General features: G+C 38.7%; 1 protein-coding gene across 3 annotated transcripts in view; it reads right to left on the bottom strand.

Annotated features, from left to right (window-relative positions):
* Positions 1 to 211: 211 nt before the first annotated feature.
* grin2bb (glutamate receptor, ionotropic, N-methyl D-aspartate 2B, genome duplicate b) overlaps positions 212 to 25211 on the bottom strand; it is a 111772-nt gene continuing 86772 nt past the window's right edge. For 2 of the 3 annotated variants that reach the window (XM_058381171.1, XM_058381172.1), the window contains exons 9-16: positions 24423 to 24594; positions 22110 to 22263; positions 19848 to 19973; positions 18169 to 18398; positions 15515 to 15675; positions 13332 to 13519; positions 9020 to 9258; positions 212 to 6731 (exon numbers count right to left, since the gene is read on the bottom strand). In XM_058381171.1, the coding sequence (XP_058237154.1) occupies positions 4260 to 6731; positions 9020 to 9258; positions 13332 to 13519; positions 15515 to 15675; positions 18169 to 18398; positions 19848 to 19973; positions 22110 to 22263; positions 24423 to 24594 (3742 nt within the window). In that variant the 3' untranslated portion in view covers positions 212 to 4259. The remainder of the gene's footprint in view (positions 6732 to 9019; positions 9259 to 13331; positions 13520 to 15514; positions 15676 to 18168; positions 18399 to 19847; positions 19974 to 22109; positions 22264 to 24422; positions 24595 to 25211) is intronic. The other variant, XM_058381173.1, reaches the window with a different exon arrangement.

The following is a 25211-nucleotide window of genomic DNA, read 5'->3' as shown; positions in this document are numbered from 1 at the left end:
AGCCCATGTTTAGCATACTATCTAATATTCAGTATGTTAATATGGCATTGTATTTCCTCTCAACATCCACCATGCCTAGGCTGAATAACATGTATATGTATATTCTCATGTATGAACCAAACTGCATACTAATAACATTGATGAATATTATTTATCGTGGTCATATGCCATTTACTATATAGCTGAAAAGGAAGAATTTGAAAACAAGAAACAAACGTGGGATTTCTCCCTTTTATTTATTGTCAACACTGTTTTGTACAAAGAGACAGAAGAATATATCTTAGCACTTATATTTCACACATACTGTGTCTGTATTCTCAATAGCTTAAGTATTGTGAAATTTCCCGTTAAATTATTATTGTAATCTTAAACACAGGTAATCTCTCTCTATACAAAAAAATGGATTAAGAGAAACCATTTGGTCATATTTACACAATCTGTACATTTTAGTCGTTTGTCAGTAACATTTAAAAGAACTGTCGAAAAACCAAGGAAAAAAGAGAATTAGAAATATCAATTTATATGAAAGACAACAAAGGCGTACGTTTTAATCCTTCCAATATCGGGTCTACCCTTGGTCACATGATGTTGCTATACTTCTATGGTGGTTAGAAAACCTTCTGAACAAAAGTGTACGCCAAATTACCCCATCTTATTATCTGTATCTTCCATATATTAAAAAATTTATGGAAAAGGGGTCTTAGTTATTTACAGCAGATCTTCAACGCATGTGCAGTGCGTCTCACACATACCCACACACAGAGGTAATCAAGCATGATTTCAGGCTCATGTATTCTACAAATACCTGTGACATACAATAGCAGAGGAGGGATTTCAGGAGCGAATGGAAAACAAGAACTGATAAGCCTACGCTCAATAACAACGTTGCACTCTCTTTGTGCAACAGCCAACTCCCAAGAATCCTATACATGAGTGAAAATGATAACAGAGTGCAAAAAAAATGAAATGTAGGCTACTATCTTTCGCTCTCTCATGTGTACACTCCTGCCATTGTCTCTCATGATCTCCACCTACATGCAGCGAGCAACTCTGCTATCACAGAGCCTCCAGTGAATTGGTGCGAGTCCAAACTATAGGCTACGTTACAGGAAGAACTGCAGCTGTTTCTGAGGAAGAGCAAAGGCGAACCCTATTTCTTGCCAGCTCAATTTCGCACTAAAATAAGGAATTTTGACAGCCTATTCATTACGTTCCATAGGACTGCTAACCCCATAGCTTACGAGTTAGCCTGTGTGACTTCCTTTCTGATAGACGTTCTCTTTTCCACTTTCACCCACACACACAGATTTCCTCTGTCCTGTGCTATCGAATCCATCCCACATAAAACATCAAGAGTGACAGAAGAAGTGGCCACACTGCATAATTGTACACCGAACCTGCAAAATATCAGTCATTTGAGGAACACACTTGACTCGAGGAAAAGTGCACCTTCGATAAGAAAAAAAGAGACCACGCTTAAAAGAAAAACACATTTTGCCAAGGGTCAAACATGCAAATATCTTTTTTTCTTTTTTTTTTTTTTGCAATGATAGGTTAAGATTTTAGCCCTATGAACACAAGAATGAAAATAAACTTGTTCTCAAGTTAGAACCCAACATGATTCAGAATTTTGGGCTGAGGACATGATAATGCTTTCTGTCAAACTTCCATTCATTTCTATTATATATATATATATATATATATATATATATATATATATATATATATATATATATATATATATATATATATATATATATCAGTCTGAACTCTGTGTGCCACTAACTGGTACAAGTTAAGCAAAAGAAGGACACATTTCTGTACACACACACAAAGAAAAAAGAAAAACACTAAACGTGGTCTTTGAATTATACATAATCTAAAAGCTGGAATGCAAAATAGAAAGAAAGATGCATGCATGTATCTCACAATGTACTCACAGTTTCACAAACTCTCACACACTTAGCAAAAAAATGAGCAAGTGTGGCGATAAAAGTGGCGTTTTCATAAAGTCCACAAAATAGATATTTACACAGCAATTATTAATATAAACATTGTGCTTGAATTGGAGATCTGTTTGGCTGATAGTATGGTTATAAAACGTGATTAAAGAAAATGTATATTTCACACACAAAAACTCTTATAGAGCGATATAGGTATATGGGAAAAGAATTGGATTTCTGGGACCACCAGCAAAGTGTGTATGTTCATTGGTGGGAATAAAAAAGTAAATATGGCAGAGACTAGTGACTATACAACTAAATGACTAAGTTTACTGGTTAATCTTGCTAAATAATTGGCTTGTTAGAAAGTGTAATATTTGTCCGATCCAAAACACTAGACAAATTTTCTATGTAGGCAGTAATCATGACTATGTAGAGACTATTGCTGGTTGTCCGAGGGGGCGGTTGGATTAATAGTGCTAAATGATTAAGAAGACGTCAATTTAATTAGTTCGTTTCACAGCAACATATGTGAATTGAATGAATTAAAAATAAAAAAAAATCGGGTAACAGAACAGCAATTATTTAACGGTTATATAAGCAAGAAAGACTACTCTGCTAGTGCTGTCTGAGAAAACTTGTGCTGATTATAAAGAATTCAATAACATTTGTATCATTAGAATTACGATGCTTTCTGAATTCACAATTTTTTGGCCAGGTTGAATTGTGCAAATATTCTAATTTATCATATCTAATTTAGTAAAACACATTTCTAGTTACATCTTTGCTGTATTCTCACTGTACACTGTGGAAAAAAAAAAGGAATATTTACACTTATAAAATACAAGCTGATGCCAAGGCGAAGCTCTTTCGTAATATCCTGTAACACCCATCTCATTCTTGACTTAGGGTGCACAAAAAAGAAAGGGGGGAAAATGAATTGAAAACCGATGGTGGCAAAAAATAATTAATTGATTATGATGTTTGTTTTGTCCAGTATTTGAACTTAACACCCTGCAGCTCAATTCAAATATATAAGACATCCCAGGAAGTTCTCTTGTCAGATTAAAGTCTAATAAATGCACTAATTAATGCAATCTACAGAACAGGTTTCACATGGACCTGTGCAAATTCAGTTCAAAACTAATTTTGTGAAACAATAATTCTGAATTTACATCCACGCTGCACAATCATACAAATTATGATTGTGTTGTGTCTCTGCACGTAATTGGACATTGCGATTCTTTATCGCAAGTGATGATCCAGAATCATGGATATTCATCGAATGACCAATCTGTGTGCAGTGACCAGAAGGTTGCCATAGCAACATGACCTGTATAATTAGAATTCTGGGACTCCTGCTAAGGCACGTAATGTGCTGTGTACTAAACCAACGCTCTATTGACATTAATGCAACATTATAAAAATTGTAAAGCCATAAAAAGAGATCATAATAATTGTCTTTCAGCACAATATCTCGAGTACAACTGAAGTACTGCAACTGCAAATCATGCCTTTTACATATAATATTACAGCACTCGATAAATGAAATAAACATGAATAATCAATAGTAAATAAAGCTGAAAGGAAAACAAGTTTGTCTACATTTTTTTCCAGCATGGCATTGTCCCTGGCGGTCCTGGAGTTCCAGATCAGGGCAAAATGGCATGGTGATGTAAGACAATGCAAGATCAGTTGACATATAGGATCAAATGACAACCCCATGATGAAATAAGAATTCTCTGCAAAGTAGTATGCTAACAAAGAGTTGTAGGCAGAGATACAAAGATATTACGGCATATAACATACAGAAATCAATCCCAAACTGAACATCATAAACATTATAATCATATCTAATAATATTATTGTTAACATCATCAATACAATTATTGTAAGGTTTACCCTGTTGTTTCTAGACAATAACTGATTTCTCTTCACGATTGTACCAGATATCTGCACCTAAGCTGAATCAGACATTGTGTTTTGGTATAAGGAGCAGAAAAATAGAAGGGATAATAAAAAGAAGAGAGGATAAAATCGAGGGATATACTGAGGTTGTGACTATCTAGTCTGAGCTTTAGTCTTGTCAGCAGGTCCCTTCTCTCTATTTACAGTGCTCCAACAGTGCTACGTCCGCATACGTCAAGCATAGATCACAGTTCTTCTTGCTTGCTTTCTTGGTTTTGAAAGTGAAATTACAACGTGGACATGATCTGTTGGTTATTACCTTAGTCTGCTGCCTCCTTGTTTTTGAATTTTCATTTCACTCTTTTCGTTTCTCTCTTTTTGCCTCTGTCTCTCACTTGAACTTAAACATCAGACATCAGATTCAATGCTGGAGAGCTTCTCGTATACATGTCCATTACTTGAGCCATTGAAAGGTCTCTGTCCTTGCCCCATCCCTAACCCGTCCCTTGCTGACAGCAGCTTGTTGTTGCCTGCTGCCCCTCCATGGTGGTTGCTGAGGGGCCCACCCAGGCACAGCTCCTTGGGAAAACGGGGTCCCACGTTGGACAAAACCCCGGCAGAGGCAGAGGCTGGCAAATAAGAAGTCACCCCCATGGAGCCGCGGAAGTCTGCCCGGTTGTTGTTGTTGAGGAGCTGTTGCTGCTGTTGCGTCTGTTGCTGCTGCGGCTGTGCCTGCTGCTTTTTGATGTAGTACGATTTGGCGCCATGTAATAGGCACTGGTCATCGCCGAAGGTTGGGATGAATGGGTTCTGGTTCACCTTATCTGGGTAGAGAGATTTAGACAAGGAGTAAGTCCCAACCCCTCGGGTACCTCCCATACCTCCTCCCATCATGCCTCTATCCCTGTCCCTCATGTCTCTCTCGCCTACTGAGCGACGGTGCAACCCACCCTCACCCCCACGGAATAAGTTAAACGAAGAGCCACCTCCTTTCCCCCGGTCCCCACCACTAATAAACGTAGTCTCCTGCTCCCCTCCCATATACCGCTCAAACATTTGGGCATATGGGCTTGCACCTTCCATGTAGCGATCTTTGTCTTTCAGACTCACGCTCCGGGGTTGAGGAAGCATAGATGCTCCTCCAAACCCTCCAGAGCCTCCCATCCTACCCGCCCCTTCTTTCTGCAGGTCTACAAATGTGTCATAGGAATGCTGCCTACGCAACACCCTGCCCCCTGGGCCAAACTTACGCCTCTGCACCTGGGTTTGGGCCCCTCCACCTTCACCTCCACCACCTCCCTTCCCACCTTCCAGGGGAAACTTGCCCCCTATCTGATCCAGGAGGAGGTGGTTGTCCTCACTGATGTCATATAAGTTGCCTGGCTTCTTGCATGAATCACATCGCTTGCAAGTAGCTGAGCTTGGCCGGCTGGAGGCTTGTCCACTACTCCCACCTCCTCCACTTGATCCCCCTACACCCCCTCCTCCCCCATGCATGCAAACGGGCTTGTTGCCTCCGCTATGGCAGTTACGGCATTCCCAATCCCCTCCGGCCAACCCCCCCACCCCTCCAATGTTCTTTTCCCAGCATGCATGGCCCTGCTGCCCAGGAGATCCTCCCACTCCACCCTTACACTCTGTCTTCTTGGATTTACCTTTCAAGAAATCGTCCACAGGAACCAAACTAGTGCACGCTCCCCCGCCACCACCAGCGCTGACTATGCCGCCACATCCGCCCCCACCCAGACCCCCTCCGCCACCCATTCCAGGAGTGTCACTCAAATCCAAGTGCTCCCATTGGGATGCCCCTTGCTTGGATCGGAACTGGTCAATGTAGAAGTCCCTCAGATTATCTTTGTCACGGAACATGTATGAGGTGTTGCCCCCTCTCAGGCTCTTGCGTTCCACAGGTGGGGTAGCCGAACGGTGCCCTTGTGTAACAGGATGATGGTGGTGGTGGTGGTGGATGGTGTGGTGGGTGCGCCTCCGGAAGCCCAGCTCAATTTCATCCTGCTCCCGGCGTGACTTGGCAGATGCTGGCCTTTTTTTCAGGCTGTCTCTGTACTGCTTGCGTCGCTTAGCGTTGCCCTCAAGATTTCCATAGGTCACGGTGTGAGTGGAAATATCTGACACATCAGAACGGATATTTCCGTCATCCCCTCCCGAGCCCGCCCCTCCTCCCCCACAGTACCTGTCATGTCCCGCAATAAACCCTGAACTGGATGCCCCACCTTTGAAGGAAAACTTTCCATACAGATCAGGCAGGCCAGACTTGAAGCTTGACTGAGTGGGGTGACCTGCAATCAAGTCAAACTTTTCCCTGTTCCTGTGCGTCAGTGACTGGCGGGGCTGGGTGGTGAAAATAGGCGCTACCCCTCCACCTAAACTGTCACAATCATACATCCCTCCCTCCAATGAGCTGGCACTGCCTAAGCTACGAGGACGGTTAGGCAAGGGACCCGACATACCCAGAGCCAGTCCAGATCCCGTGCCCCCATGGTGGTGCAGGTAATGATCTTGGTACAGGTTACTATCCTTCAGGTGCATGTTCCCAAAAGTCCTCTCCACATCACTCACATAGTCGCTGAACATATTATCTTCTGGCAGATATGGAGGTGGGGGCTTACAGTCACTGTGGCCTGCCAGACTGCGTCGATGCTCACTGATGTCATAGACAGTCGACTCACGGTGACCATAGTCCAGGGCACTGTGGGGGGAGCCATTGACCCCAGGCACAGAGGTCATGTTCTTGGCTGTGCGCAGCAAGCGAAGAATATTGGAGTGGGTGTTGTTCATGTTCATGTTCATCGTGGCTGACGGAGAGTTGAGGCCTGATTTGTTCTCCTCGATCTGAACTCCATGGATGCAGCTGTAGATGCCCTGATGGAAAAATGAAAGAAAAATAAGAGTAAATTACAGGGGGTAGAGGAAACTAAGACACAAAAAATACTATGCTGCATTTATGGTCGATTATAAAGTAAAATATTGAATAGGAATCAGCGTCGTTGCTACAAAGATTTAAAAATACAACATAGTGGACCTCAAGAATCAGTACTAAAGGAGGTAATAGTAAATCAAAGGTTCATTAAGCACCAACATCAGACACCAAGCCTGCATTGTCAAATGAGTGAGGGGTTAGAGTCAAAGATAATTTGAAAGAGATAAAGTAGGTGGTGAAAGTGATAGTGTTTTTGCAGTGAGACTGTTTTTTACTGACAATCAATAGTGCCAATAAATGTGATTAAATACAGCCGACATCATTGCATCTTTTCAGATCTTCTCATTAGTATTAGAGACACATCAAAGAAAATTATGACACAACATTATCTGAACCTATTCAGCTTAATCAAGATGTTTAAATGTATTGGTCACACACTATCAAATGATTGAATAAGACTTTCCAATTTTGTATATCAATTCTATATTTTTTTTTACTTTAGTGCAAATCTTTAGTGCTTATCAAAAATACAGTATATTAAAAATAATTGTCAGAAAATAACACCTTTTTGTAACAACATAAATAGCAATAAACAGGAGGGGCACAGGATATACACACCATAAAACTACTCTTAAATATGTTCACAGTCCCTCTGAGAGACTACATCATAAATGGTTTCTTGTCCACCCCTTAGCCATTTCTTCTGTCTCACCATATATATCTGTTGTTTCTTTGCACTTCCGTTGTGTCAGCCATATCTCCACTACTCCCTGTCGCTTTTGGGCATTCTTGCCAGCTCGGCTCTTTTCTCTCATTTATCTCCTGACCCCTTCATCTGATTGGTCTGCTACTGACATATTCTCATGTCTCTGATATCGTGTTTCTCTTTCTTTTTTCCCCCTAGAGGTGTCTACCTCTTCTAATATTTTACCACCTGTTACCACCCCGCTCCCCCACACAGACATTGTCTGAGTTTCTCTTCACCATTTCTTTTCTTATCCTAAAGCTAAAGCTCTTACAGTGTCTTCCATCCCTGTTCTGCTCCTGTATTCTTTACTATTTGAACATTTGATTATACACTTCCACCTCAAGAAATGCTTTTGCAGGTTGTCGTATAAACCAATATAAAGGTTGTCATATAATAGAAGTGCTGCCTTTGGAGGGATATAATCCTTACAGTTATAGAGACTGCTGGTTGAAATGGTGGGGACATCTATCCTTTTAAATATACTTGGTCTTTAATTTTTTGATTAAAGATTAACAAGGTTTTTCCTGGAGATATTTGACAGGTTTCTTACCAGAACTTTACAGAGGTCTGTAGAGGCCTGACATTTTGATCTAACATCTTCCAGAGCAGCTCAGTTGAGTTAAGGTTGCCTGAATGGGTGGCCATTTTATTAAAGACAGCATTCCTTCATTTCTACATCTCTCTCTCTCACACCTTTGGGTTGTGTTTGGGGTTTTTGAAAATCGTGGCTCACTCAGAATGTTAAGAAAAAGGCAAGCCCCTATACTTTAAGTATACACTAACAGAAATTGTATACTTAAAGTTACACAACTTAGCTAAAGGGAAAATGTAATTAGGTGGGTTCTGAATGACTAGAATGAATGATGAAACCAATCATAACAGATAACCGCTTGCTTAGCTTGTCTAAATAGCAACTCTACACTCTTAAAAAAAAAAGCATTTCTTAAGGAACGAAGGGGTAGCACTTCACCTTGTATGATTCTTTAGATTGTACCGATTACTGTTGCTAAAATCAATTTTACATTTAGTCATTTAGACCCTACACACTTGAAAAAGGTTAATGAGTGGATATTCTTTCAAGTAGATTCCATTTAGAAATGCTTGCATATGTTGTCAAAAAAATCCACTCGACATTCTGAAAATAGAGTTTCTTTGATTAGGAAGCATATCTTTCTTGTATGGTTCTTCAGATTATACCGTAATCACTAAACTCATCCATGTAGGGGAAAGCCTTAAAGATTTTATATACGTATAACAGAAGGTTTCCATTTCAGAGAAAGTTCCAAATAGTTCTATTTAGAGAGCAAAGAATCTTTTTTCATAGGAATGAAGGTCTTAAAACTTCCATTGAGAGGATTTTATGGTTTGCAAAATCGATATAGTTCATTTATTCTCAACAAAGTTTTCTAGACAGCTACCTCAGGGGCTTTCAAACACAGCTGTACTATAACAGTGCCCATCGTGAAAAATCAGGTCACTCACCCTGCTAATAGAGAAGGTGATGCCGGGCTTGCCCGAACACACGCCCATGAAGCAGAAGCGTAGCTGCCAGTAGAACAGGTGCTCAGCTATGAAGGTGATGAGTGACAACGCCATAGCCGCCCCCAGCATGTAGAAGACACCGGCCATGTTGTCGACATCCAGCTGGCTGCTCATCACCTCGTTCTTCTCGTTGTGACAAATCCCAGTCAACCATAATGCCTCCAGCTCCTCCATCTCACCTGTGGAGAGAATAAGAACGAGAGACAAAGAGGGACAGGTGTAGACGGAGGAAAGAGGTGGGAGAGAAGTGGTGAAAGGAAGAGAAAGATGAGGAATGGATGGATTTTTTTTGTATGAAGTGAGTTAATGAGGATTGTGAAGAGGGAACAGGTGAAGGGGGGTGGGTTATGGAAAGAAGGAGATAATGATGTGACGATGGCAGTGGGTCAGGGGAGTTATTTTGGGTGAAGGACACAGAGAGGTTGAGAGAGTGGGCAGAGAGAAATAGAGATGAGTAAGTGTGATGTCTTTGCCTTGAGTTAAAGTGTCTGTACTGTAGTGGAAGTACTGTAGTAATCCAAGTTGAAGTGTGTGTATGTGTGTTAGAAACACTTTGTATGTGTGTCTGAAGAGAACATGGGAGTGTCTAAATGTTTTTAAGGGTTTATTTAAATGTGCATTAGGGTTTTTTTTTCCCATTGTGTGTATGGCTAATGCACTTTGGGTGTTTTAGCGTTAATGCATGTTTAGTTGTATTCAAAATGTTATTTGTTTTGAAGTTGTCTGAGTGTGCAGAGTATGGTAAACAAATTAAGGCCCCTGAGACACACAACATTTGTCATGTTGCATTACTCCGAATGTTTTCTCAATGGAGTGCATCCTCATTAATGATTGATTAGCAGTGTCACTTGTGATTTAGCTTCTGGAACTAAGGGGTGACCTTAAGGCCTTGGCAGTTATCAAAGCAGGGACAGGATCATGCCCCAAAAACCAAGGCTGGGCAATATGATATCAATAATTGTAATAAACTATGTCACAATAGACTCTTCTGAGATATCACAGGATCTTAAAATAGCATCTACAAACTGACTGGAAGAAACTCTGTCAGAAAGGTGAATTGGGCTCTTAGTTTGTTCATATTTTGGAATATAGAGCCAGCTAAATATGTGTGGAAATATTGTGGGCAGGTACAAAAAAAAAGTATAAATAATTATGAAATCAGTCCTGTACCAATTCTAGGTTGAGGAACTGTCAGAGTTCACAGACTGTGTAAATGTGTTGCCCTACAATTGTATTCAAGCCCCAGCACAACCAAGCTGCCGCTGTTGGACCCTTAACCCTATCTGCTCCAGGGGCAGGGTATCTTGGCTGATCCTGCACTCTGAATTCAACTTCTTAAGCTGGGATATGCGAATAAAAGTATTTCACTGCACAGTAATGTATATCTGACAAATAAAGGCTTAAAATCTTAAAAACAAACAAAAAAAATAACCAAATACCCAATCCAGGTTTTGATGGAAGGATGTGGGAGTCAAGGGCTTTAAAAGAGTCTGACCTCTGATGTCATGCCAAAAGAAAAAAGCCTACACACATGCTTGCAAAAGACATTCTGACATCCAGAGACAGCTCAAATTTTTTAACAGTGACCTACTTAAAGAGAGTAGGAGAAGAGATCTGATAGGAGTTATAGGCTGTAGGACCTATCAGACATTTCTTTCTGTCAGTGTATTGGTCTTGTCTGAGTAAAAGAGAACCATGCTCCCATTAGAGCACTGCAGTCTGTTCCCTTTAGACAGAAATGAGCGTGTATGAAAGTCAGAGAGCGCTGAAGAGAGAGAGAGAGAAAGTGAGAACATGCTATCTGTGCACTTTTGCAAGTACGTCACATACATTCGATACCATCCCAAATTCACACGTAACCAAGCGAGCCATTACACACCTATGACCTCAGTCCTGGCACTTAGCTAATATTGTATAATGTCTAGCGGCTACACAATTACACGTAACACACCTGAGTACAACTACAGCAGGCCTGACCCAAACAACAGACAGCTGCTGCGCTGCTAGGCTAACAAATGTCGCTAGCTGTGTACGTCTATATGGATGCATGACCAAGCAATCACTCAAAGGCAGTCCAGTAACTAGGCCAGGGATAATGTAAGCTAAAAGAGAATGCTTTGTTTGGCTCTTTGCCACACAGTTACTATTACATGTATGATGCCTGATGTGGAAATGTGTTCACAAAATCTTTTTGTGCTCAAAATGGAACACAACCACAGTCTTCGTGTAGCTCTGAATTCGATCAGAATGAGAATGTCGTCAGTGGCGGTTCATTAAATGGACATATAAAAAGAAATGGTAGAAATCTAAAGCTCTTTCACACTCTTTTATACCTTTGATGTATTTTTCCACACATACTTTTGAGCTCCAAACTAAGATTTTAGTTCAACACATCACTGGTCCTTATTGTTTACTAACATCTGATGACTGGATTTTGAAACAGGATGTTCATATAAGCCGCATGATTTGTGTTGAGCTCACAAAAATGAAGTTCTCTGGAAAAAGGTGTGCCTCCACCTGCCAAGATTTACTGCTGATTTTACCACAAACATTGTTGCTATCCATAGCATGGGTCAAAACATAGGCAGACAAGATAGATGCAAGCAAATCCATAATCAAGCCAGGCTCAGAACTTCCTACACAATGAAAATCTGACGCTTCATGGCTGAGAAATGTACAGGATCTTATAAAGACCTGAGGAAAAGCTTAAATAAGGAAGTGGAAAATGAAGAGCAGGTGGCACCAATTTGACCAATAAAGAAATATGGTAAACGAAGAGGGTCAAAAATTTGTGAAATTGGGGGCGTCATAATGATATCTATTGTGAGGAAGAATTGAGAAACACTACAGACTAACAGAATCAATATAAACCCATAATTAATAATAATAAAAAAAAATTGTTGCGCCTAATTTTTTATCTATTTATTTTTCAGTTCGTTAATCTAATGTTAATTACATTCATCTCGTTTAAGTATTTCAATCATTTTGAAGGATTGAACCTCTAATGAATCTCTATTCATTGTGCCTGTTTTCTTTAGTGGTTAAAGTTTACTGTACAACAAAATAAGCTTCACATCAGTGTTAGCTTTTTTAAAAACATTTTCTCCTAGGTGTGAATGTTAACAAGTTGTATGTTTAGAACATAAACTGACATATAAATTGGTTACATTGCATTGGGATCTATTTTTGATTATTTATTGAGTAAGTTTGTTAGAGAAATGTACAACAGACTGTTTGAGGAATAGATCGAGGATGCAGGTTTTAAGTAATATTTCAGTAGAAAGTAATGATACAGGTCATAAAGTTAAAGAGTATTAGGCTGAAAACAACAGAAATGCTTAACCAGAACCAGTCATTCCAGTAGACGGACACTACAGCTAACACTGTGCAGTTTGTGGTTGTTTATTCAGCACCTGTTCTAGCAGCCAGGCTAACATTGAGGCTGAATAGTTAGTGTTTGATTAGGCTATTTGTTCCAGTTCCTGTGTGTGTGTGTGTGTGTGTGTGTGTGCGTGTGTGTGTGCGTGTGTGTGAGCTAAATAATTAAAATCCAGTGAAAAAAGTGTTTAACTTGGCTACATTGCATTCCTTTGAGCCATTTGCTAACAGGAAATGATTTATCAATTGTTTACTATGACTATAGAACTTGATTTGGAATGGCTTATAAGTTCTACACACACACACACACACACTCATAGAGCTCTTAGAGGAGCTTCAACTAGTTAATTTTTTGTGTCATGTCAGCACCTCAACCAAATTCAGTCAGGAAATCTTTTCTTTCTTTCTTTTTTTCTTTCTTTCTGGAGATGAAACACTGGAAATGTGGACTGGCCTTGCCTTTAATGGTCATTTAAGAAAGAATTGGGAATTGGCTTGATGGCTAAAAGAGACAGATCTTGTCTTCAAGGCTATCATTTAGAATACAAAGAGATACAGGAGCTGAATCACTAGTGTGGTGTATATTCACATAAAAATCAACCCATGCCTTGTCATTTCATATTTCAGATTGAACATGAGGAGCATCTTTAGTGGAACACTCTCCAAGGAAACAAAATCAATATAAGAAAGCTCTTGTTTTTGTGTGGCAAAATAACAGCTATGAAATCAACATACACCACAGTCTGGAATGTAATTATCACTAAATCTCTTCGTATCAATACATCCTAAACGGTTATGCTGTATTCAAGTGGTCAGCATTCATGGCATCATTTTAATGAGAAATAAAAGATGAATATTAATTAGCAGTCCTCACCATCTCCAAACAGCTGCAGAATGGCAAGATCCACAGGTCTCTTCCAACCCGCATCTTTCTGGATGGCGATACCGTAGCCTGTGGTCGCGAAGATGTAACCACTACCGATTGTCACAAGCTTGCAGCCCTCATCTCTGCCCGCCATATAGTTCAACACAGCAGCGTCATAGATAAATGCATCCAATTTTCTGTCAAGAAAAAGAAGATAAGACAAAGATCATCAATTTGGGTATGGATTGAAGCTTAGAACTACCAGCTTTATTTTCAGGCCAAATAAATGAAACCCCAGAAGTCAGTGAATTTGACAGTGTGTTTTTTACACTGTGACTAATCCATGTTTAACATTTTGGGATAAATTTTTATTAATGGCCAATTTAGCAAATGACGAACTAAAATGTCTATGTACCGCATTAGCAATCAAAGCAATCTCCTGCTGAGGCTGTGACTGGCCCTGTAGCAGCTCTGTATAGTGTTGGTTCTGAGCATGATGAGGCAAGTCAAAGCCATAGCAAGAAACCTGACATCAAAAATGTGCAGCTTTAAATCAGCCGTTTATTTAGTTATTTAATTTTATTATATTTTATTTATTTATTATATTTTATTTATTTATTTATTTATTTATTTATTTATTTATTATCTTATTTTAATCATTTTAATGATATTTAAAAAAATATCTGACCTAAATGTTATGAGCAGTGCAATTCTTTCATTGTTAAATTTAACAACTCCCTGGTTTAGCTCAATTTGTAGCACAGAGGTTTCTCAAATGTGTATCAACTCTCAACTCATTTCAACTCTGAGTGGTCAGAAAATGTGGATTCATTTTCTATAAGAGCAGCTGCAAGGCAAATCATCCCAAAATGATTAATAAAGTTACAACTGATATGGTGAAGTATTTAGCTTTATTGGAAGGAGTCTCCAGTGCCAGTGCTTTTGATTTACTTTTTCCCCCCAAAGGAAAGTTTTCAGGACAGAGGGATTTGTAATCTGCTTTGGTGGCCATGCTGTTAGAGGAGAATAATCTTTTGGGTGGTAACAGTAACTCTGCTATAACAGCATTCCCCATGCTTTATTTCTTACATATTACATTATTTTTTATCCAAACAAATTTGGTATTGCTCATTGTATCATTGCTTTTTTTTTTAACAAACAAATAAGACTCTCACTGCATGCTGTCCTGGGTCAGTGAGTTATTTGTCCAGCCTCCTCTTTTCTCTACTCCTTTCATCCTCCTTCTTATTGTTCGTGACAAATAATACAGTTGATTTGGGAATTTTCCATTGCGCTGTAATGGCACACACACACACCTCACTTCATATAACCTTCCTCTTTGCTGTAGTACTGCCACTTCTTTGTTGTAGTACAGAACGTTTCTTACAAATTTACTCTGCAAACACAGAGATGTTGCAATACATTCGATGTGTGTCCTATTGTAGCAGTAGTAGTACTACAATACAGAGCAGTTTCTACCTTTCGAGTTAAATCAGTATAGTGTATAAATGTGATATTAGAAGTAAAATCTGATAGATTAAAACGCTGTCAGCGTACCATGCTGTTTATCATACTTTTTCCAAAATATTAGGGTTGTATAATTGCATATTTTCAGTGATGCACCCTCTCATTATTCAGATTTTTTAATAGAATACTTTCCCCAAAAACACTGGCACTATATTTTCAGTTTAACAGTTTCAACACGTTTCAATTTCCTGACCTTGATTTAGCGCCTCAAGGCTACACAAGTTCACACAAAAACGAAACTTATATAGGAATTCGAGTTCTGTTTTATGATCTGCCAAATAATGAGCCACGCTGTTCTGGAAGCCGTCTTGTTGAATAAACCAAATTTCCACCAGGCTTTATAATAATTTCCTCTATACTGTACTTCCTGCTATATAGATACACCTTTTGAATGTGTAAATGTGATTCTTTACACGTATTAGAAGAGAAATCTGACAGATGAAACATACACATGTTACATGTGTGGTTTAGTCATCCCTAAACAAACAGTCACAGGCTGCTCCAGTTTGTTGCTATTAGCAGCTACATGTCCACTGAACACCCACTCACACACGCGTTCATATCCTATCCGTCTCTCTCTCTCTCTCTCTCTTGCACGATCTCTCCTTCTCTCTGTCCCCAAACACACTGTTGTTGCTGTTTTTAAACCTCTTTCTCTCTTTTACCCAGTTTTCAGGCTCTGGAGGGCCTCGTCTACATTTTTCTGGTGGAAGCTGGTCATGTAGCTGTGCATCTCTTTGTAGTTGTTCCTAATGTTCCTCTCCGTGCTACCATTGGGAACCGTGCCAAAACGGAACGGCGGAGAAAAGTCATTTGGCCGTTGGAACTGGAAAGAGAGAGAGAGAGAGGAGAAATAAAGAAAGAAAGGTCAATGTGAACACGGTAGTTAAACCTGCATTCATCCAGAAACACTGGCGTCCACCGTGTAATGTATTTTCAACAGTTGGGTACAAAATCATTTTTAAACTCCTGCCATAGCTGTTTTTCATACCTGTGGCTCCTTAGCTACTTCAAATCATAAAGAAAAACCCCAAATGAGATGTTTTTTTCCTCTGTGATGCCATTAAAAAACACAGCATCCTGAAATGCAATTTAAAAGAAAATACAGCACAGCCTAAATATTAAAAAAAAAAAAACCCTCTGCATATGAATTATTGAGTGGCTACCACAGATTCTCCTTGTCAGTTCTCCTTGCCTGTTTTAGCAGCTGTAACCTAGTTCCCATTAGCCCAATAATTTCTCATTTATAAAGGCCAAGTGCAAAGCTACAAGAACATAGTACAGGTACAACGAGTGCAATAACCGCAATTAGCGCAAATGACTGCTGGTGAGTCAAACACGTAGGCACTTTAACTGAGTTTACAATGACAAACACAGAGTATACGCCCAATGCGTATTTCCTTAAATTGACCAAACAAGTATCGAAAACAGAGGTGCCTGAAAGTTGTGGCAAGTGGACTGTGTTCAGAGACGAGAAACATGTGGTTTGTACAACAAAATACTTCCTTAAGAAGTCTCAATGACACAATACGCAAAAGGCTGCCGAGTCAGTGTACTATTCTGTGCATCACACTTTTTCAAGAGCTTAGAGCTGTGTAATTACATATTTATAGCGAAGAGTTATTCTCATTATTCAGACCTCAGAAACGTGTGAGCCTTAGTGCGTTTTTTTTAATGAAATGCTTTCTTTCAGGAAGATTGCAAAACTATATTTTAACAGTTTCAACATGTTTCAATCCTCTGACCTTGATTTAGTGCCTCAATGCATTATAAGTTCACACAAAATCTATAATAGTTCTATAGGATATGCTGGATCAAGTGCTATTTTACGATCTGCCAAATACTGAGCCATGTTGTTCTGGAAGCCGTCTTGTTCAATGAAGCCAAGATTTCCATCAGGAAATGATCATAATTTCTTCTATACTTCCTGATACATACTGTAGATACACTAGACCCTATTAGATGTTTATTTCAAAGCTTGCTTTCTTCTCCTTCATACAGTATTTCATGCTTCTTATTCGTAATGCTACATTACATTATAGTACAGTTGACAGCAAAGCAACAACACCACAAGATCTTCTTCAGTCTACATTTTCAATTCCTGAACTTTTCAGGGATTAAAGACAAGTTTTTTAAAAGTCTTCAAGATGCTGGTGAAATACCCTGGTCATCTTGGATGCTTCGAAAGTCTAGCAACACTGGAGGTCATATATATGCAGGTGATTAGCAAAATCCTAATAGGAAGCCCAAAATTGGCTTAAGCAGCTGCATAACCAAATCTGAATAATAAACTTTCCCCGCATAAATATCAATGTAATGTTCAGACTTAAGGCGTTTACTGTAATCTGAATACAGCCCAGGGTTATTAGAATTATGTATACAGGCAAACGAACCAAGAAATTAGTTCAATACGTTCCAAATTGAGTATATAGTCTGTAAATGAATTTCACTGACATCACCTGTATTATTAAAGTTTGAAAGCTCACATGTTAATGTAGTATCTGTACTTTTAATAGCACTTAAACTTTTTACATTTTCTGTTTTCAGTGTAGAGGTAATGAAGCCACAGCACAATGCTTTTATACATATAAATATATATATATATATAATCAATGTCTCCCTTAGTGGAAACATCTGGTAGCGATGAGAATCCTTCCCTAAATATTGCAGCTGGCCATAATAACTCCAAAGAAGATCTACATTCACTAGGAAAAATATTAGTGTAGCTAGAGCAAAGAGTTCAAATCAAGTCAAAGTCAAAGTCATGAATTAGAGTTAAGTGCAATTATTACCGGCAAATAAAGTATGTTAAAGTAAAACGCACGGAAACTTACATAAATTACACATAAATGCTGCCTTAATTGTTTTTTTAATTCTCAGTAGAGAAGAACAATTTTACGTGTCCATAGGTTTTAAATAAAATACCATTATGCCCAAGATACTGTAACTGATGCTGGTTTAAAAGTATAAGTATTGGCTTGATATAATTGTCATTTTTTTAACTGTTTATAGCCATTAATAATACTTGATTTAATGTATAGAATTCTGTCATTCTGTCAAGTCCTTACATATGGCATATACATTACATTTGCTCAGTATATACAGTATACAGCTAAACGCGACCCGTCTTCACTGTGTCAACACGAGTATAAATCGATGCTAGCACTAGAGAAATTAGGCTGTAAATAATATATGCAATGTTATCCTAGATTTATTGAACTGTGAAAGCCAGTGTTTAAAGGTCACTCCCACAGTACTGACAGAAAAGCCCTTGGACTTATCCCCAGTAATCTGGGTTTTATAGGTAAATCCTCAGTACCTTCTTATCGCTGAGGCCAGACACCTGGTCAACATACTCCTCTTGGATCATGAAGGCAGCCAGGTTGGCAGTGTAACTGGCCAGGAAGATGACAGCGAAGAAGGCCCACACTGATACCATTATCTTACTGGTGGTGCCTTTGGGGTTTTGTACAGGCACAGAGTTGTTGAAGACTAGACCCCAGAGCAGCCATATGGCCTTTCCAATTGTGAACGAGGGACCACCTGGCTCTAAAGACAGAGAACATGAAAAAGAGTGAGCAGCAGAAATAGAGGGACACGACCATACATCTGCAGAAAAGAGAGAGGGAGACGTAAAAGATGACGAGCAATTTTTTACAAAAGCACAGAAGAAAGACAAGCTGTTTATAAGTAAATTGAAGCATAAGCATATTCAAAAGGAGCTGCAACAGTAATTTGAGGTGAAAAAGGCATAATGCTCTCAGATGGCTAGACAGAGAGACGCAGAGGGACTCCACAGTGTGCTATAGTTATGGAAAATTAGAATAGCTTTTAAGCTGCAGCACAATACAACAGACTTATGTAATAGGGACATGTCATTAAACATGGGCCTGGGGGCGAGAGGAGAATTCAGTAGTGTCTGTATTCTCTCAGCTCCCAGCGATTACCTGAACACAGCACAGCATTGTCTGCTTTCACCATTTATCGATTCAAATAAGTCTGATTTGATTACAGTGAGTTATTCAGTCTGGCAAGATTTTATTCTTAAAGCTGTGGGTCCTAAAATTCCCAAAATATTACAGAGGAAAGCAGTGATGCTCCGTGGATCTGGAGCTTTAAATCCGAAGCAGGAACGTGGGGAGGGCTGCCAACTAAATGTAAAAGTGTGACATCATTGGTTTTTATTTTTGTTTTTTTTACACAGCATTGAGACTTAGGGGACTGCAGCCTATGACTCAATCTAGGCATGGTCTAAACCATAATGAAATATAAACTGTAACACTAATCCCGGGGAAAATAAACCGAGGGAGAAATGCCAGCACTATTTTTGTGTGTACCTGCATATGATTTTAGTCACAAATAGATACCTTGTGAAGCTTTTAAGTTTTCTTAAAAGAAAAATAATAATACTGTAGCTCCTATTTTTTTTTTTTAATCTGTATTTGAATCTTGTTATTAAGAATAATGTATTTGTGTTTAGGTACATCCTACAGAACATCGAATGAATTAAAAACATGAGTTAAAACCTTTGGGCAATGTTACATGCAGAGGTGAATTTGGAAAGAGACGATTATTTTTTAACTTAATAATTTTGCTTAATTATACTGTTTTCATGCATTAGAACAATAGACTTTTATCATAATTAATTTATTACAATTAATAGTCTTTAACCTTCATGAAATCTGTTTTTACCAATTGTTTGGAATTTTTTGAAGCATGTTAGCCTTGCATTGCCTATATTGAATATAACCAGGATGCATAGCTCCACCTCCACACCTTTGGCTTTTCAAACTGAACTGTGATTACGTGTTAAATTAAAATCTATACTTGATGTTATAGAGAAAGGCCTCGGTCTTCTGTGATGGTCAATATAATGGAATAGAACCATGCATTATGTGTATGGACATGGATACTTTATCTGCATGGACAGATTTCTTTTGACATCCTGGCAATAATGTGTCAGGGTGTTTAATAGGTGTTGTCCCACCACATGCTTACCTCGTCCATCCGCCAGACATCGGTTATAGCCGACCGGACTGAAGTACTCGAAGACAAAGACAGCGACGGCAGATACGATCAGCAGCATCACAAACATCATCACCCACACATCAGCACTGAACGGCTCTGAGAGAGAGAGAGAGAGAGAGAGAGAGAGAGAGAGAGAGAGAATGGACACAGATATCTATGACAGGTTCTGACCCAGTGTTAACAACAATATGCTTATTTGTTTTGAGAAGACACTTGGATTGATCGAGGTAAAACAAGGACAGACTGAGTTTACTGTTAGGCAAATGTTTAAGGTATATTTTTTATTAGGACAAACTAAATTAATTATCTAAAATAATATTTTCAAATCAAACAAGGTGTATAAGATGATGAAGTGGAAAATAAATACAAGAAAAATTATTAAGACAATTAGTTAAACAAAACCTTGTGAGAAAACTTTTATTTTCATAATATTGCCATAAAATAGAGGGCTAGTTAATTTATTTGAGATTTTTTCTGAACTGGAAACAAGCTCAATTGCCAGTTACAATAAATCTGGCTTATTTATTTATTTATTTATTTATTTATTTTTTATTTCTCATGAGGCATACAGTGGATATAAAAATATTTTTTAAAAAAAGTCTACATACTCCTGTTCAAATCTCAGGTTTAGTGACAAAAACCCCCAGAAATAAATCATGTTAGATCTTTTCTCCACCTTTACTGTGATATAGCACCAAAAAATGAAGTGAAATCAAATCAAAAGCATGCAGAGAAACTTACAACAACCTGTTTGCTTAAATCTGCACACCCTTGTATAATGGGGCATGGGAGCGTAAACCAGTAAAATCACAGTCTGCCATGAGATTTACAGTAACATTCCTAGAGTCGTGATGTTTGGGGTATGGCGTTGAGAGAAGCCGAAAATCTTCTTAAACTATTATGTTAGGATCTGATGCCTGGTGTAGAACTGGACATAATATAAAATCAATGGCCTGCATCTCTTTAGCTGGGCCTGGGCCTCTAGTCATGTTAGAGTGAATCATGGATAGTTTCTAATACCTAAAATCTGCAGGAATCTGTTAGACAGCTCACAACGAAGACCCAGATATAAATTTTATGGAAAACCTGTGAAATGAATGGAAGAGGGCTGTGTACAGGAGATCCTCTCACAATTTGTTCCGATTTGCAGCATTTTATGGAAGGGGGAGTGGAATAAGCATGTGCTAAGTTGGTAAAAAACAGTTAAACAAGAAAAAGGTGCTTAAACAATTAATTAGTTAAGGGGTATGTTTACTTACAACAACCAGGTTATTGTTCATTTTTATTCAAAAATTATTTATTTATTTATTTATTTATTTAAAAAAAAACGTTTTTTTACTTGAAGTTTGTTGGTTTCTATTTCACATTAAAGGTGGAAAAAGCATGATTTATCTTGTTTCTCACATCACAAAATCTCTACAAGTTTAACAAGGGTGTATATCCACTGTATGTCGTCTCAGCAAAGCAGTAGCAGTAGCTTTTAGACAGCAGAGGGCTCTAAAAATGACATACTGCTCCTTTAAACATTACAAACCAAAGAGCTGAATCTAAAATCTTAGCTAAATTATCATACCATTTCTTATCTTGTTGATCTTATCTTATTCCATATCCATAGAACTGGTGCTCTACTTATTCTAACTTTATTATTATTAGAAATAATTTTAAAAAAAAAAGCTATGTCTAAAGATTTTTGTATTATCTCAGTCAATCTGGATTCACCTGACCTTTTCCTACAACAGACAGATTGAGGGTCTTATAAATGAAGAGTGCTTGTTGAGGCATCAGAATAAGTGATCTTATCTGGAAAACCCACTTCATTGGCTTATCGAGTGTTTATCACTGGAAGCGAGGGTGTGGAAGAAAGTACGTACTTTATTCATACCTATGGGTGACCTTTTCGATATGTAGATATGTTATATTTTAAGTCACACATAATCTATGAATATGCAAACTAGAGATCTAACAATGTCTACTCCTTTTGTCTGGGAATGACAGAGTTCATTTGCATATTTGGCTCTTACGCTTTTTTTTTAATACTACATAATTAGAAATAAAGTGTTTTAACATTAACTCCATGTTGTAGGGTTCCCATAAAATGTCAAAGCAAAGAGCAAAACAGCTTTATTAAAGCCTATGTATGTTTTATTTTATGTTTCACATTCCCTAGTTGCTTGATGATATTTAGAACATTCGCACGTGTGTGTGTGTGTGTGTGTATGCTTTAATCCACACCTAGAAATGCAGAAGGAGACACGGTGCCATTGCTACGTGAGACCATGACACTAATGCCCGTCTCTATGAAGGGAACGGAGAAGTCAATGACCTCTGACCTCTCCTCATTGATGGTCAGAGAGCCCACTGCCATGTGAGCGTTCTTTAACACCACCTACAGTATGGAAGAGAGAGAGAGAAAAAGACACTGAAAAAAGGTTCGAGAATGCTGACACAGTTTTAAGATACACGAACAAACCATCTGACAAGAGGAATGAAAGGAATACGGGGGAGAAAGAGAAGAAATAAAGCAGAAAAGCAGACAAAAAATGACTGAGAGGAAACGAGAAATTAGGTTACTACACTGGGTCACAGGATGTGGAAATTGTCACACCCTTGTTTTTTTTTTCCCCCCTCGCCCTTCTTCTCTCTCCGCTTTTCTTCCTTTCCCTAGACCCCTCTTCAGCTCAGGTATATTTAGCTTTAAATATCAGAGGCCTTGGGCTACACAGGAAAATGGGATGCGACACACTGAATTAATAAGGTGAAATGTATGCTACAGAGATACTGCCCTGCCTCTCTTTCCCTTATCTTAACTAACACATTCTCTTTATCTCTCTGCCGCCATTCTCATTCCCATTAACTCAACCGATATCATCTTCCTCATGAAATATGTGTGTCTGTTTCTGTAAAATTGGATTATGGAACACTTCAGCCATCATGTACAGTTATTAAGCAGCGAGCCGTTCAGCCGAAAGCAGCAGCCCTACCAAAACATTGTGACTGATGTGACGATAATTAACATGACTCTAAATGAAAAGGAGTTAGACAAATATGTCACAATCATATAAACGATTGCGAAGGCAATCAGCAACAGATATTATTTCTAATCGGTATTAAAATACCAGCTGGGCTTCGGGTTTGGTCTCTCTCTATCTCTCTCTATCTCTCGCCGTCCATGTAGTCTCTGTGCTTCTCCGTGACTCACCCTCTCATTTCGCCACGCTCCTTTTCTCGCACTTTCACGACTGCTAAGTGACACGTTACCAGCCTGAAAAACAATCACTTCGTGTTCTATCAAAATGACATGCCAGCCAGAATAATTAGCAATAAATTAATATTAAGGAGGTAAATAAAACGGAGTAATGCCTTCTGCGCTGAAGAAACTTCGTGACACTCGTGCATTATATTAGAATTTTAATTACTCAACCTCTAAGTTTAAAAGAGTCAAAATGTTAATCCAGACTGTTCTACATATTTTGTGTCTCCTTGAATAAAGTCAGCACCCGGCGCCCTCCTTGACTTCCAACAGCCACATCAGTTTGTGCATCGCAGCAGTGCAAATTCTCCTTCGACGAAACACAGCGAGCATGCTGATCACCTCATTTCAAATTAAATTATTCTGATAGGCATCTCGATGCGAATATTGGCTCACATGCATGAGCAACTCCAATATCACCTGAAGCAACGGCAGATTCTACTCAACACCAGGCATTTCATAATGGAGTGTCTTGCTGTACTAGTGCTGATGAGCTCAATAGGCGTCAGACGAAATGTGCTTATTCAGTGAACAGACCGCACTTTTTTTTTTAATCAACGACTTTATCGCGTCTTTCCATAACCGTGGGGAAGAAAGAAGAGCCGAGAAATGAGCCTCAGCAGTGGGGGGGGTGAAGAACTGGACACGCTGTGTGGAATAAATCTAAAGTCAAATATGTAACACACTCGCTTCGTCACAGCATATAAACCTTTGTCCACTTTAAAAGTCCGCAATTTTAGCAAAAGGTTAGCTAAAGCCAAATAAATGCAGCCCTCTAAAGCCAAAAAGTAACCATTCCTCAGGTTTTTGCTTTTTAATACCACTAAAAGTTTCTTGTTTGAGGTGGTTCCTTTAAAGATTCCAGCTAGAACCATGAACCATACCAAGAACCACAGAGGAACCATTATTTCTTAGATGTCTGAACAGTGCCAGAGGCGGAGCTTTCTGAAACGACAGCAAACGTGATGGAATGCCTTCATGGTCCAGATTGGTTGGATCCTAGGGGTCCATATAATTTTTTTCTTCTGTTTCCAGACCCTGGAGTGTTACAGAGACTAGAGTTTCACCTCTCAGCAGAATTTATTAACAGCAGCTATACGAATATACGAAATACAAAAAAACCTCTCTCCCAAACATTATGAAATGTTTTCTTCTAAAATCGCTGACCGCAACTTTAATATTTCATTAATGTGTCTAGACACAAATCCCTTTCCCTAGCCTGTGCTGCAAGAAGTTTCTAGAATTGTTTAACACGATGAAATGCACCGTGGCTTGTAAGTGGAAAACAGCCGTACCTCGCCCACCATGCCGTTCCACGTGCCATTGATCTTCTTGCCGTGTTTCCCGTTGGTCACTAGGTAGAGGTCGTAGGTGAACTTCACAGATTTAGCGATCTTTTTGAGGATGTCTATGCAGAAGCCCTTGCAACAGCGCTTGATATAGATCCCTGAATCTCCTGTTTGGTTTCTGGAAAAAGTAAGAAGGATTGGGTAAGCTGACAGCTAGAACGGGGAAATATCTGTGACTGGGATGTTTTTAGATGTCAGTGCTGAATAAAAAGACAGCGCAAACATAAACATTGCAATGACGGTACATTTCTCTTTACCTTCATATATTTTGGTCGTTTTACCGGAGTAGATTTGTCAAGTCATTCTCTCATGTGCTATGCTCTAATGGCTCATATTCTGTTTAAGCACCTTTCTATTACTGTGAGTGAGTTTTAACCTTGAGGTCTCGCATAGGCTTCTATAATGGATAATGGAGTAAAATACGGCCTCAAGAGTCACAACACCCGGGGAAAATTTGTGAAACTATGGAAGTCATTGAATGAATTTAAATGTCATGCAAAAGAAACATTTAACCAGTTATAAAGGTAGTTAACACCCAGTAGTTATGCGATATTAGATCCTGTTGCAAACTGTGTTTTTGTATACTATTGTCATATCGCTCTACCTGATTGCCTTATTAACATTAATAATAATTATAATATAATTATATAATTATTAAATTTTATATATATTATATATTTATATATATTTTATATTATATTATATTATATTATATTATATTATATTATATTATAT

Source organism: Hemibagrus wyckioides, linkage group LG26 (assembly GCF_019097595.1).
Source record: "Hemibagrus wyckioides isolate EC202008001 linkage group LG26, SWU_Hwy_1.0, whole genome shotgun sequence".
Classification (NCBI taxonomy): domain Eukaryota; kingdom Metazoa; phylum Chordata; class Actinopteri; order Siluriformes; family Bagridae; genus Hemibagrus; species Hemibagrus wyckioides.
This window is presented reverse-complemented; position numbering and strand designations above follow the sequence as displayed.